Source organism: Somniosus microcephalus, chromosome 23 (assembly GCF_052327205.1).
Source record: "Somniosus microcephalus isolate GS21.2 chromosome 23, FLI_Smic_1.0, whole genome shotgun sequence".
In the NCBI taxonomy this organism is placed as follows: Eukaryota; Metazoa; Chordata; class Chondrichthyes; order Squaliformes; family Somniosidae; genus Somniosus; species Somniosus microcephalus.
This window is the reverse complement of record NC_141009.1, coordinates 67,501,907-67,517,760: the sequence shown is the minus strand read 5'-3', so window position 1 is coordinate 67,517,760 and position 15,854 is coordinate 67,501,907. Positions and strand designations below refer to the sequence as shown.

The following is a 15,854-nucleotide window of genomic DNA, read 5'->3' as shown; positions in this document are numbered from 1 at the left end:
CTCCACCGCCTTGTGTGGTAGAGAATTCCACAGGTTCACCACTCCCTGGGTGAAGAAATTCCTCCTCATCTCTGTCCTAAATGGCTTACCCCTTATCCTTAGACTGTGACCCCCTGGTTCTGGACTCCCCGACCATCGGGAACATCCTTCCTGCATCTAGTCTGTCTAATCCTGTTAGAGTTTTATAAGTTTCAATGAGATCCCCTCTCATTCTTCTAAACTCCAGCGAGTATAAGCCCAATCGACCCCAGGCCCAAGCTCCCTGCAGCAGAATCTTACTCCAAGATTGAGAAGTAGATAGCTAAAAACTGATCTTCCGCTGTGAAAGGACAGACATGGCTCTCCACAAAACGATCACTAGCCCTGCTCCACTCAGACAGCCTCCAACAGGACATTGAGACAGCGACGGCACGGACACACCACGACGGCACGGCCCCACCGCGACGGCACGGCCCCAACGCGACCCTGCACTGCGACAGCATGGCCCCACAGCGACAACATGGCCCCACCGCGACCCCGCACCGCGAAAGCACGGGCCCACCGCGACAGCACGGCCCCACCGCGACAGCACGGATGCAAAGAAATAAAGGCCATTCGTCTCTGTGTCGAACTGCGGTCAATCAGCACGATTGCAACAGGGTGAGTAAATTTTTCCTGATATTCCATGTGATGGAAGCATGACCTGTGCACGCACGACGCTACATCACCAATAGAGGGAGCTAATCACTCATCCAACCAATCAGGACACATTTGTTCACAGTCACACACAAAACTTGTAATTATTAAAACAAGCCAAGTAAGAAGATAAACATATATTGATTAAGAAATTCCTTAATAATTAAGATTCCATCTCTGTTAGTAATTTTAAGAGAGGACCTGTGAAAAAAAAATGAAAGAAAGACAAAAAAAACCTGCAAAAACAATATTATGCTAGCATGTGCTTTTTTGGGCAAAATTCCCAAGCTAAACTTCCCGTGGAAAATTTCCGGAAATTTACTGGAAACTTTCCACCCCTTCACAACCCTAGCGAAAGCACGGACGCACCGCGACAGCACGGACACACCGCGACAGCACGGAGGTGGCATTGTTCTATGCAAAGAAATAAAGGGCATTTGTCTATGTGTCAAACTGCGGTCAATCAGCACGATTGCAACAGGGTGAGTAAATTTTTCCTGATACTCCATGTGATGGAAGCATGACCTGTGCACGCACAACGCTACATCACCAATAGAGGGAGCTAATCGCTCATCCACTCATCCAACCAATCAGGACACATTTGTTCACAGTCACACACAAAACTTGTAATTATTAAAACAAGCCGAGTAAGAAGCTAAACATATATTAATTAAGAAATTCCTTAAAATTACTAACAGAGATGGAATCTTAATTATTAAGAGAGGACCTGTGAAAAAAAATGAAAGAAATACTAAAAAAACAAAATTATGCTAGCATGTGGTTTTTTGGGCAAAATTCCCAAAATTACCAAGCTAAACTTCCCGAAATTTCCACCCCATCGCAACCCTCGCGACAGCACGGGCTCACCGCGACAGCACGGGCTCACCGCGACAGCACGGGCTCACCGCGACAGCACGGCCCCACCGCGACAGCAGTCTCCCCTCAACAAGTCACTAAACCAACAACAACTCACGGAAAGCTCAAACCATGTTCAAAACACATCAAACAGAACAGTGCATGTTAGATACTAAGATGGGAGGGAAAGTAGTGAGTGAGGAGGACATAAAAAACCTGCAAGGGGACATAGACAGGCTAAGTAAGTGGGCAGAGATTTGGCAGATGGAATACAATACTGGAAAGTGTGAGGTTATGCACTTTGGCAGGAAAAATCGTAGAGCAAGTTATTATCTTAATGGCAAGAAACTGGAAAGTGCTGAAGTACAAAGGGATCTGGGGGTCCTGGTGCACGAAACTCAAAAGGTTAGTATGCAGGTGCAGCAAGTGATTAAGAAGGCCAATGGAATGTTGGCTTTCATTGCTAGGGGGATAGAATATAAAAATAGGGAGGTATTGCTTCAGTTGTACAAGGTATTGGTGAGACCGCACCTGGAATACTGCGTACAGTTTTGGTGTCCATACTTAAGAAAGGACATACTTGCTCTCGTGTCAGTACAAAGAAGGTTCACTCGGTTAATCCCGGGGATGAGGGGATGGACATATGAGGAGAGGTTGAGTAGATTGGGACTCTACTCATTGGAGTTCAGAAGAATGAGAGGCGATCTTATTGAAACATATAAGATTGTGAAGGGGTTGAATCGGGTGGATGCAGGGAAGATGTTCCCGATGATGGGTGAAACTAGAACTAGGGGGCATAGTCTTAGAATAAGGGGCTGCTCTTTCAAAACTGAGATGAGGTGGAACTACTTCACTCAGAGGGTGGTAGGTCCATGGAATATGCTGCCCCAAAAAGCTGTAGAAGCTACATCATTACATAAATTTAAAACAGAAATAGACAGTTTCCTAGAAGTAAAGGGAATTAAGGGTTACGGGGAGCGGGCAGGAATTTGGACATGAGTCTAGGTTCGGAATGGTCATGGCCCTGTGGGTAGCGGAGCGGGCCCAGGGGCCGTGTAGCCTGATCCTGCTCCTATTTCGTGTGTCTAATTCTGTTAGATTCAGGAGATGGTTCTGTGATAGTGGATTGGCGGTTAGGATCAGATCAGCCATGATCTTATTGAATGGCGGAGCAGGCTCGAGGGGCCGATTGGCCTACTCCTGCTCCTATTTCTTATGTTCTTATGACTGGGTACCAAAAATTTTCCTTTTGTGAACAGCCTGTGATTCTCATTCAGACAATGTAAAAAAGGTACGGTAATAATCATGGGTGACTTTAATCTCCATATTGATTGGACAAATCAAATTGGCATGGTAGCCTGGAGGAGGAGTTTATAGAGTGCATCCGGGATGTCTTCCTAGAACAGTATGTAATGGAACCAACCAGGGAGCAGGCTATCTTGGATCTGGTACCGTGTAATGAGACAGAATTAATAAATGATCTCATAGTAAAGGATCCTCTAGGTAAGAGTGATCATAGCATGGTTGAATTTCAAATTCAGTTGGAGGGTGAGAAAGTTGTATCCCAAACCAGTGTCCTGATCTTAAAGAAAGGCAATTATAATGGCATGAGGGCAGAACTGGCTAAAGTGGACTGGAAAAATAAATTCAAGGATAAGACAGTTGAAATGCAATGGCGGACATTTAAGGAGATATTTCATAACTCTCAACAAAAATATATTCCAGTGAGAAAGAAAGATTTTAAGTGAAGGGAGCACCATCCGTGGCTAACTAAGGAAGTAAAGGATGGTATCAAATTGAAAACGAAGGCTTACAATGTTGCCAAGATTGGTGGGAGGCCAGAGGATTGGGAAATTTTTAAAAACCAGCAAAGGATGACTAAAAAAATAATAGACAGAAGATGAATTATGAGAGTAAGCTGGCAAGAAACATTAAAACAGATAGTAAGAGCTTCTATACAGGTATATAAAAAGGAAGAGGGTACCTAAAGTAAACGTTGGTCCCTTAGAGGATGAGTCTGGAGAATTAATAATAGGGAACAGGGAAATGGCAGAGACTCTGAACAAATATTTTGCATCTGTCTTCACAGTAGAAGACACTAACAACATCCCAATAATGGATAATCAAGGGGCCACAGGAAGGGGGGAACTAAAGACAATCACTATCACTAAGGAAATAGTACTCTCTAAAATAATGGGTTAGGTTGATTGGCTATGATAAATTGACCCTTAGTGTTAGGGGGATTAAATACGCGGGGATAGGGTGGGATATGTGTTGGTGTGGGGGTTACGGGGATCGGGTGGGATATGTGTCGGTGCAGGCTCGATGGGCCGAAATGGCCTCTATCTGCACTGTGGGGTTTCTGTGATTCTGTGACCAGATGGCCTGCATCCCAGGGTCTTAAAAGAAGTGGCTGCAGAGATAGTGGATGCATTGGTTGCAATATACCAAAATTCCCTGGACTCTGGAGAGGTCCCAGAGGATTGGAAAACCGCTAATGTAACACCCCTATTTAAGAAAAGAGGGAGACAGAAAGCAGGAAACTATAGACCAGTTAGCCTAACATCTGTCATTGTGAAATGCTAGAGTCCTTCATTAAGCAGGGCATTTAGAAAAACATACTGCCGTCAGAGTCAGCATGGTTTTAGGAAAGGGAAATCATGTTTAACAAATTTGCTGGAGTTCTTTGAGGATGTAACAAGCAGGGTGGATAAAGGGGAACCAGTGGATGTGGTGTATTTGGATTTCCAGAAGGCATTTGATAAGGTGCCACATAAAAGGTTACTGCATAAGATAAGAGCTCACGGAGTTGGGGGTAATATATTAGCATGGGTAGAGAATTGGCTAACTAACAGAAAGCAGAGAGTCGGGATAAATGGGTCATTTTCCTGTTGGCAAATGGTAACTAGTGGGGTGCCACAGGGGTCGGTGCTGGGGCCCCAACTATTTACAATCTACATTTAATGACTTGGATGAAGGGACCGAGTGTAATGTAGCCAAGTTTGCGGATGATACAAAGATGGGTGGGAAAGCAAGTTGTGCAGAGGACTCAAAGAATCTGCAAAGGGATATAGACAGGCTAGGTGAGTGGGCAAACATTTGGCAGATGGAGTATAATGTGGGAAAGTGCGAGGTTATCCACTTTGGCAGGAAAAATAAAAAAGCAAATTATTATTTAAATGGAGAGAGATTACAAAATGCTACAGTTCAGAGGGGCCTGGGGGTCCTTGTGCATGAAACACAAAAGGTTAGCATGCAGGTACAGCAAGTAATCAAAAAGGCAAATGGAATGTTGGCCTTTATTTCGAGGGGGATGGAGTATAAAAGCAGGGAAGTCCTGCTACAACTGTACAGGGTATTGGTGAGACCACACCTGGAGTACTGCGTACAGTTTTGGTCTCCTTATTTAAAGAAGGATATACTTGCATTGGAGGCAGTTCAGAGACGATTCACTAGGTTAATTCCAGAGATGAAGGGGTTTGACTTATGAAGAAAGGTTGAGCAGGTTGGGCCTATACTCATTGGAGTTTAGAAGAATGAGAGGGGATCTTATCAAAACATACAAGATACTGAGGGGCTGGACAAGGTAGATGCAGAGATGATGTTTCCCCTCATGGGGAAATCTAGAACTCGGGGGCATAGTTTCCGAATAAAGGGTCGCCCTTTTAGAAATGAGATGAGGAGGAATTTCTTCTATCAGAGGGTCGTAAATCTGTGGAATTCTCTGCCCCAGAGAGCCGTGGAGGCTGGGTCATTAAATACATTTAAGGTGGAGATAGACAAATTTTTGCAAGATAAGGGAGTGAAGGGTTATGGGGAGCAGGCGGGGAAGTGGCTTTGAGCCCAAGATCAGCCATGACCTTATTGAATGGCGGCGCAGGCTTGAGAGGCCAAGTGGCCTATTCCTGCTCCTATTCCTTATGTTCTTATGTCCCTTCCCGCCCCAGTCCAACATTGTAGAGAGACGGGGGGACACTGACCGGGGGGGGGGGGGGGGGGACACTGGCCGGGGGGGGGGGGACACTGGCCTGGGGGAGGGGGGGGCACTGACGGGGGGGGGGGGGGACACTGACCAGGGGGGGGGGACACTGACCGGGGCCAAATACCACATCTGGCCAAACTGGTTATTCCATTCAGTACACGAGCTTGTGAGCATGAACAGTATTCTCTGGCAGTCCGTTCCTGTACACTGTACCGTCAACAGGTGATGAGGCGAAGGGTCTCTGTGCAACCAAAACTTAGAAATGTCCCAATTGAGACCAAGGAAAGACTCGAGTATTCCCTGATCCTCTGGTCAGGGTAAAGTGAGTCTGTGCTCCCACTGTAACTAACACAGGTGTCTGGGGTACTGTACAGGAGGGCTCTCACTCACTCACTCACACTCTCTCTCAGGAGAGCTCTATCAGCCTGAGCCTTTATTAAAATATGTTTCAGTTAGGGACATTTTAGTTAAAAAATAATTTAGGGGCCGTATGCGCACAGAAGCCATTCAGCCCATCACCAGTCCCTCCCCTCGGCTCCTCGCCCACGACGTTCTGTCCTACCTGGCAGCGGCTGAAGATGTCTTTAGGGGTGACTCGCACATTGAAGTGTTTCAGCACAGTAATGGCCTGGTCCTTGGCCTTCTCTGAGCAGTTCACAGAGAAGCAGCGGCCTTCCCCCACCTGGGATCGCAGCTGAAGAGAAGACAAGAATATCAGCATCTGTCCCAAACCAAAAGGAGGTTGCAGTCCATCGCCTCACTCCTCCTGTCCCTCTCCTCACAACTCTCTCCTTCCCTGAAGCTGCTGACACTCCTTTCGTTAAGTTTGGAGAGGGGAGATTCACCCGGCACACATTCTTCATGTGTGAGTAGACAGTGAGAACATAATCCTCTCACTGTGCTCAACTAACTCAGGAATCAACACCAGGGCCTGCTGGCTCGGCTCGGTTCAGCTCCCCATTGGAACGGCACGTTCCCCAGCCCTCGGGAGAGGCCCTACATGTTATTGGAGATCGAGACTCCATCTCAGACCTCATTCAAAGCTCCCGTTCCGACACCTGACTGTAACTGTGTTAGTACTCTGCCCGCACGATGCCCGCTGGCCACATGCTGCCCGCATAATACACTATGATTGTACTGGTGCACTCACCATCTGGTAGGGTAAGCCACAAGTCAGAATAAATCTGTTTTCGTTGCGAGCAATCTGAAATAAAGAGAGCAGACGTTAATAATATTTCTGAACATGGCTGAATATCAATTGTAATAAAACGGTACCTCGCTGTGACACTTCATGTGCGTCACGTCACACTTTATGTGTTACATTTCCATTACACTAAGTTGTAGGCAGATTTCTTGCAGTTGATTGGATCATAAGGAATCATAGAAAGGTTACAGCACAGGAGGCCATTCGGCCCGTCGAGCCCCTGCCGGCTCTCAGCTAGTCCCACTCTCCCGCCCTTTCCCCGGAGCCCTGCAAATTTCTTTCCTTCAGGTAATTATCCAACTCCCTTTTGAACGTGGTGATCGAGTCTGCCTCCACCACCCAAGAAAATGTCTTCATTTTCAAACAGCAAGGTATCAGAACTGAATAGAAGCAAACATGGACACTGGTGCGTCCGAAATGTACGTTTCTAAATAGTGCATCTTCTACCCACTCCTCTAAACTGTTCTCTATATGGAGCATCTTCTACCCCCTCCTCTATACTGTTCTCTGTATGGTGCATCTTCTACCCCCTCCTCTATACTGTTCTCTATATGGTGCATCTTCTACCCTCCTCTATACTGTTCTCTATATGGTGCATCTTCTACCCTCCTCTATACTGTTCTCTATATGGTGCATCTTCTACCCCCTCCTCTATACTGTTCTCTATATGGTGCATCTTCTACCCCCCTCCTCTATACTGTTCTCTATATGGTGCATCTTCTACCCCCTCCTCTATACTGTTCTCTATATGGTGCATCTTCTACCCCCTCCTCTATACTGTTCTCTATACGGTGCATCTTCTACCCTGCTCTATACTGTTCTCTATATGGTGCATCTTCTACCCCCTCCTCTATACTGTTCTCTATATAGTGCATCTTCTACCCACTCCTCTAAACTGTTCTCTATATGGAGCATCTTCTACCCACTCTATACTGTTCTCTATACGGTGCATCTTCTACCCACTCCTCTATACTGTTCTCTATACGGTGCATCTTCTACCCCCTCCTCTATACTGTTCTCTATATGGTGCATCTTCTACCCCCTCCTCTATACTGTTCTCTATATGGAGCATCTTCTACCCACTCCTCTATACTGTTCTCTATACGGTGCATCTTCTACCCACTCCTCTATACTGTTCTCTATACGGTGCATCTTCTAACCCCCTCTATACTGTTCTCTATATGGTGCATCTTCTACCCCCTCCTCTATACTGTTCTCTATATGGTGCATCTTCTACCCCCTCCTCTATACTGTTCTCTATATGGTGCATCTTCTAACCCCCTCTATACTGTTCTCTATACGGTGCATCTTCTACCCCCTCCTCTATACTGTTCTCTATATGGTGCATCTTCTACCCTCCTCTATACTGTTCTCTATACGGTGCATCTTCTACCCCCTCCTCTATACTGTTCTCTAAATAGTGCATCTTCTACCCACTCCTCTATACTGTTCTCTATATGGTGCATCTTCTACCCCCTCCTCTATACTGTTCTCTATATGGTGCATCTTCTACCCACTCCTCTATACTGTTCTCTATACGGTGCATCTTCTACCCCCTCCTCTATACTGTTCTCTATATGGTGCATCTTCTACCCACTCCTCTATACTGTTCTCTAAATAGTGCATCTTCTACCCACTCCTCTATACTGTTCTCTATATGGTGCATCTTCTACCCCCTCCTCTATACTGTTCTCTATATGGTGCATCTTCTACCCCCTCCTCTAAACTGTTCTCTATATGGTGCATCTTCTACCCCCTCCTCTATACTGTTCTCTATACGGTGCATCTTCTACCCACTCCTCTATACTGTTCTCTATACGGTGCATCTTCTACCCCCTCCTCTATACTGTTCTCTATACGGTGCATCTTCTACCCCCTCCTCTATACTGTTCTCTATACGGTGCATCTTCTACCCCCTCCTCTATACTGTTCTCTATATGGTGCATCTTCTACCCCCTCCTCTATACTGTTCTCTATACGGTGCATCTTCTACCCCCCCTCTATACTGTTCTCTATACGGTGCATCTTCTACCCCCTCCTCTATACTGTTCTCTATATGGTGCATCTTCTACCCCCTCCTCTATACTGTTCTCTATACGGTGCATCTTCTACCCCCTCCTCTATACTGTTCTCTATACGGTGCATCTTCTACCCCCTCCTCTATACTGTTCTCTATATGGTGCATCTTCTACCCCCTCCTCTATACTGTTCTCTATATGGTGCATCTTCTACCCCCTCCTCTATACTGTTCTCTATACGGTGCATCTTCTACCCCCCCTCTATACTGTTCTCTATACGGTGCATCTTCTACCCCCTCCTCTATACTGTTCTCTATACGGTGCATCTTCTACCCACTCCTCTATACTGTTCTCTATATGGTGCATCTTCTACCCCCTCCTCTATACTGTTCTCTATACGGTGCATCTTCTACCCCCTCCTCTATACTGTTCTCTATACGGTGCATCTTCTACCCCCTCCTCTATACTGTTCTCTATATGGTGCATCTTCTACCCCCTCCTCTATACTGTTCTCTATACGGTGCATCTTCTACCCCCCCTCTATACTGTTCTCTATACGGTGCATCTTCTACCCCCTCCTCTATACTGTTCTCTATATGGTGCATCTTCTACCCCCTCCTCTATACTGTTCTCTATACGGTGCATCTTCTACCCCCTCCTCTATACTGTTCTCTATACGGTGCATCTTCTACCCCCTCCTCTATACTGTTCTCTATATGGTGCATCTTCTACCCCCTCCTCTATACTGTTCTCTATATGGTGCATCTTCTACCCCCTCCTCTATACTGTTCTCTATACGGTGCATCTTCTACCCCCCCTCTATACTGTTCTCTATACGGTGCATCTTCTACCCCCTCCTCTATACTGTTCTCTATACGGTGCATCTTCTACCCCCTCCTCTATACTGTTCTCTATATGGTGCATCTTCTACCCCCTCCTCTATACTGTTCTCTATACGGTGCATCTTCTACCCCCTCCTCTATACTGTTCTCTATACGGTGCATCTTCTACCCCCTCCTCTATACTGTTCTCTATATGGTGCATCTTCTACCCCCTCCTCTATACTGTTCTCTATATGGTGCATCTTCTACCCCCTCCTCTATACTGTTCTCTATACGGTGCATCTTCTACCCCCTCCTCTATACTGTTCTCTATATGGTGCATCTTCTACCCCCCCTCTATACTGTTCTCTATATGGTGCATCTTCTACCCACTCCTCTATACTGTTCTCTATATGGTGCATCTTCTACCCCCTCCTCTATACTGTTCTCTATATGGTGCATCTTCTACCCCCTCCTCTATACTGTTCTCTATACGGTGCATCTTCTACCCCCTCCTCTATACTGTTCTCTATACGGTGCATCTTCTACCCCCCCTCCTCTATACTGTTCTCTATATGGTGCATCTTCTACCCCCTCCTCTATACTGTTCTCTATACGGTGCATCTTCTACCCCCTCCTCTATACTGTTCTCTATATGGTGCATCTTCTACCCACTCCTCTATACTGTTCTCTATACGGTGCATCTTCTACCCCCCCTCCTCTATACTGTTCTCTATATGGTGCATCTTCTACCCCCTCCTCTATACTGTTCTCTATATGGTGCATCTTCTACCCCCTCCTCTATACTGTTCTCTATACGGAGCATCTTCTACCCTCCTCTATACTGTTCTCTATATGGTGCATCTTCTACCCCCTCCTCTATACTGTTCTCTATATGGTGCATCTTCTACCCCCTCCTCTATACTGTTCTCTATACGGAGCATCTTCTACCCTCCTCTATACTGTTCTCTATATGGTGCATCTTCTACCCCCTCCTCTATACTGTTCTCTATATGGTGCATCTTCTACCCCCTCCTCTATACTGTTCTCTATACGGTGCATCTTCTACCCCCTCCTCTAAACTGTTCTCTATATGGTGCATCTTCTAACCCCGCCCCCTTCGATACTGTTCTCTATATGGTGCATCTTCTACCCACTCCTCTATACTGTTCTCTATATGGTGCATCTTCTACCCCCTCCTCTATACTGTTCTCTATATGGTGCATCTTCTACCCCCTCCTCTATACTGTTCTCTATACGGTGCATCTTCTACCCCCTCCTCTAAACTGTTCTCTATATGGTGCATCTTCTAACCCCGCCCCCTTCGATACTGTTCTCTATATGGTGCATCTTCTACACACTCCTCTATACTGTTCTCTATATGGTGCATCTTCTACCCCCTCCTCTATACTGTTCTCTATATGGTGCATCTTCTACCCCCTCCTCTATACTGTTCTCTATACGGTGCATCTTCTACCCACTCCTCTATACTGTTCTCTATACGGTGCATCTTCTAACCCCGCCCCCTTCTATACTGTTCTCTATATGGTGCATCTTCTACCCCCTCCTCTATACTGTTCTCTATACGGTGCATCTTCTACCCCCTCCTCTATACTGTTCTCTATATGGTGCATCTTCTACCCCCTCCTCTATACTGTTCTCTATATGGTGCATCTTCTACCCCCTCCTCTATACTGTTCTCTATATGGTGCATCTTCTACCCCCCCCTCTATACTGTTCTCTATATGGTGCATCTTCTACCCCCCCTCTATACTGTTCTCTATATGGTGCATCTTCTACCCCCTCCTCTATACTGTTCTCTATATGGTGCATCTTCTACCCCCTCCTCTATACTGTTCTCTGTATGGTGCATCTTCTAACCCCGCCCCCTTCTATACTGTTCTCTATATGGTGCATCTTCTAACCCCGCCCCCTTCTATACTGTTCTCTGTATGGTGCATCTTCTACCCCCTCCTCTATACTGTTCTCTATACGGTGCATCTTCTACCCACTCCTCTATACTGTTCTCTATATGGTGCATCTTCTACCCCCCTCCTCTATACTGTTCTCTATATGGTGCATCTTCTACCCTCCTCTATACTGTTCTCTATATGGTGCATCTTCTACCCCCTCCTCTATACTGTTCTCTATACGGTGCATCTTCTACCCCCTCCTCTATACTGTTCTCTATATGGTGCATCTTCTACCCCCTCCTCTATACTGTTCTCTATATGGTGCATCTTCTACCCCCTCCTCTATACTGTTCTCTATATGGTGCATCTTCTACCCCCTCCTCTATACTGTTCTCTATATGGTGCATCTTCTACCCCCCCTCTATACTGTTCTCTATATGGTGCATCTTCTACCCACTCCTCTATACTGTTCTCTATATGGTGCATCTTCTACCCCCCTCCTCTATACTGTTCTCTATATGGTGCATCTTCTACCCACTCCTCTATACTGTTCTCTATATGGTGCATCTTCTACCCCCTCCTCTATACTGTTCTCTATATGGTGCATCTTCTACCCCCCCTCTATACTGTTCTCTATATGGTGCATCTTCTACCCCCTCCTCTATACTGTTCTCTATACGGTGCATCTTCTACCCCCTCCTCTATACTGTTCTCTATATGGTGCATCTTCTACCCCCCCTCTATACTGTTCTCTATATGGTGCATCTTCTACCCCCTCCTCTATACTGTTCTCTATATGGTGCATCTTCTACCCCCTCCTCTAAACTGTTCTCTATATGGTGCATCTTCTACCCCCTCCTCTATACTGTTCTCTATATAGTGCATCTTCTACCCCCTCCTCTAAACTGTTCTCTATATGGTGCATCTTCTACCCCCTCCTCTATACTGTTCTCTATATAGTGCATCTTCTACCCCCTCCTCTAAACTGTTCTCTATATGGTGCATCTTCTACCCCCTCCTCTAAACTGTTCTCTATATGGTGCATCTTCTAACCCCGCCCCTTCTATACTGTTCTCTATACGGTGCATCTTCTACCCCCCCTCTATACTGTTCTCTATATGGTGCATCTTCTACCCCCTCCTCTATACTGTTCTCTATATGGTGCATCTTCTACCCCCTCCTCTATACTGTTCTCTATACGGTGCATCTTCTACCCCCTCCTCTATACTGTTCTCTATACGGTGCATCTTCTACCCCCCTCCTCTATACTGTTCTCTATATGGTGCATCTTCTACCCCTCCTCTATACTGTTCTCTATACGGTGCATCTTCTACCCCCTCCTCTATACTGTTCTCTATATGGTGCATCTTCTACCCACTCCTCTATACTGTTCTCTATACGGTGCATCTTCTACCCCCCCTCCTCTATACTGTTCTCTATATGGTGCATCTTCTACCCCCTCCTCTATACTGTTCTCTATATGGTGCATCTTCTACCCCCTCCTCTATACTGTTCTCTATACGGTGCATCTTCTAACCCCCTCTATACTGTTCTCTATATGGTGCATCTTCTACCCCCTCCTCTATACTGTTCTCTATATGGTGCATCTTCTACCCCCTCCTCTATACTGTTCTCTATATGGTGCATCTTCTAACCCCCTCTATACTGTTCTCTATACGGTGCATCTTCTACCCCCTCCTCTATACTGTTCTCTATATGGTGCATCTTCTACCCTCCTCTATACTGTTCTCTATACGGTGCATCTTCTACCCCCTCCTCTATACTGTTCTCTAAATAGTGCATCTTCTACCCACTCCTCTATACTGTTCTCTATATGGTGCATCTTCTACCCCCTCCTCTATACTGTTCTCTATATGGTGCATCTTCTACCCACTCCTCTATACTGTTCTCTATACGGTGCATCTTCTACCCCCTCCTCTATACTGTTCTCTATATGGTGCATCTTCTACCCACTCCTCTATACTGTTCTCTAAATAGTGCATCTTCTACCCACTCCTCTATACTGTTCTCTATATGGTGCATCTTCTACCCCCTCCTCTATACTGTTCTCTATATGGTGCATCTTCTACCCCCTCCTCTATACTGTTCTCTATATGGTGCATCTTCTACCCCCCCTCTATACTGTTCTCTATATGGTGCATCTTCTACCCACTCCTCTATACTGTTCTCTATATGGTGCATCTTCTACCCCCCTCCTCTATACTGTTCTCTATATGGTGCATCTTCTACCCACTCCTCTATACTGTTCTCTATATGGTGCATCTTCTACCCCCTCCTCTATACTGTTCTCTATATGGTGCATCTTCTACCCCCCCTCTATACTGTTCTCTATATGGTGCATCTTCTACCCCCTCCTCTATACTGTTCTCTATACGGTGCATCTTCTACCCCCTCCTCTATACTGTTCTCTATATGGTGCATCTTCTACCCCCCCTCTATACTGTTCTCTATATGGTGCATCTTCTACCCCCTCCTCTATACTGTTCTCTATATGGTGCATCTTCTACCCCCTCCTCTAAACTGTTCTCTATATGGTGCATCTTCTACCCCCTCCTCTATACTGTTCTCTATATAGTGCATCTTCTACCCCCCTCCTCTAAACTGTTCTCTATATGGTGCATCTTCTACCCCCTCCTCTATACTGTTCTCTATATAGTGCATCTTCTACCCCCTCCTCTATACTGTTCTCTATACGGTGCATCTTCTACCCCCCTCCTCTATACTGTTCTCTATATGGTGCATCTTCTACCCCCTCCTCTATACTGTTCTCTATACGGTGCATCTTCTACCCCCTCCTCTATACTGTTCTCTATATGGTGCATCTTCTACCCCCTCCTCTATACTGTTCTCTATACGGTGCATCTTCTACCCCCCTCCTCTATACTGTTCTCTATATGGTGCATCTTCTACCCCCTCCTCTATACTGTTCTCTATATGGTGCATCTTCTACCCCCTCCTCTATACTGTTCTCTATACGGTGCATCTTCTACCCCCTCCTCTATACTGTTCTCTATACGGTGCATCTTCTACCCCCTCCTCTATACTGTTCTCTATATGGTGCATCTTCTACCCCCTCCTCTATACTGTTCTCTATATGGTGCATCTTCTACCCCCTCCTCTATACTGTTCTCTATACGGTGCATCTTCTACCCCCTCCTCTATACTGTTCTCTATATGGTGCATCTTCTACCCCCTCCTCTATACTGTTCTCTATATGGTGCATCTTCTACCCCCTCCTCTATACTGTTCTCTATATGGTGCATCTTCTACCCCCTCCTCTATACTGTTCTCTATATGGTGCATCTTCTACCCCCTCCTCTAAACTGTTCTCTATATGGTGCATCTTCTACCCCCTCCTCTATACTGTTCTCTATATAGTGCATCTTCTACCCCCTCCTCTAAACTGTTCTCTATATGGTGCATCTTCTACCCCCTCCTCTATACTGTTCTCTATATAGTGCATCTTCTACCCCCTCCTCTAAACTGTTCTCTATATGGTGCATCTTCTACCCCCTCCTCTATACTGTTCTCTATATGGTGCATCTTCTACCCCCTCCTCTATACTGTTCTCTATATAGTGCATCTTCTACCCCTCCTCTCTACTGTTCTCTATATGGTGCATCTTCTACCCCCTCCTCTATACTGTTCTCTATATGGTGCATCTTCTACCCCCTCCTCTATACTGTTCTCTATACGGTGCATCTTCTAACCCCCCCTTCTATACTGTTCTCTATATGGTGCATCTTCTACCCCCTCCTCTAAACTGTTCTCTATATGGTGCATCTTCTACCCCCTCCTCTAAACTGTTCTCTATATGGTGCATCTTCTACCCCCTCCTCTATACTGTTCTCTATATAGTGCATCTTCTACCCCCTCCTCTAAACTGTTCTCTATATGGTGCATCTTCTACCCCCTCCTCTAAACTGTTCTCTATATGGTGCATCTTCTACCCCCTCCTCTATACTGTTCTCTGTATGGTGCATCTTCTACCCCCTCCTCTATACTGTTCTCTATATGGTGCATCTTCTACCCCCTCCTCTATACTGTTCTCTATATGGTGCATCTTCTACCCCCTCCTCTAAACTGTTCTCTATATGGTGCATCTTCTACCCACTCCTCTAAACTGTTCTCTATATGGTGCATCTTCTACCCCCTCCTCTATACTGTTCTCTATACGGTGCATCTTCTACCCACTCCTCTAAACTGTTCTCTATATGGTGCATCTTCTACCCCCTCCTCTATACTGTTCTCTATATGGTGCATCTTCTACCCCCTCCTCTAAACTGTTCTCTATATGGTGCATCTTCTACCCCCTCCTCTATACTGTTCTCTATACGGTGCAATCTTCTACCCCCTCCTCTATAC

General features: G+C 45.8%; 1 protein-coding gene across 1 annotated transcript in view; it reads right to left on the bottom strand.

Moving 5' to 3' along the window:
* The window catches only part of LOC147101935 (uncharacterized), a 259,966-nt gene extending 253,161 nt beyond the window's left edge, over positions 1–6,805 (bottom strand). The window contains exons 1-3 of the mRNA XM_085965158.1: positions 6,788–6,805; positions 6,663–6,716; positions 6,075–6,206 (exon numbers count right to left, since the gene is read on the bottom strand). Coding sequence (XP_085821284.1) covers positions 6,075–6,206; positions 6,663–6,716; positions 6,788–6,805 — 204 coding nt within the window. The remainder of the gene's footprint in view (positions 1–6,074; positions 6,207–6,662; positions 6,717–6,787) is intronic.
* Between the last annotated feature and the right edge of the window lie 9,049 nt (positions 6,806–15,854).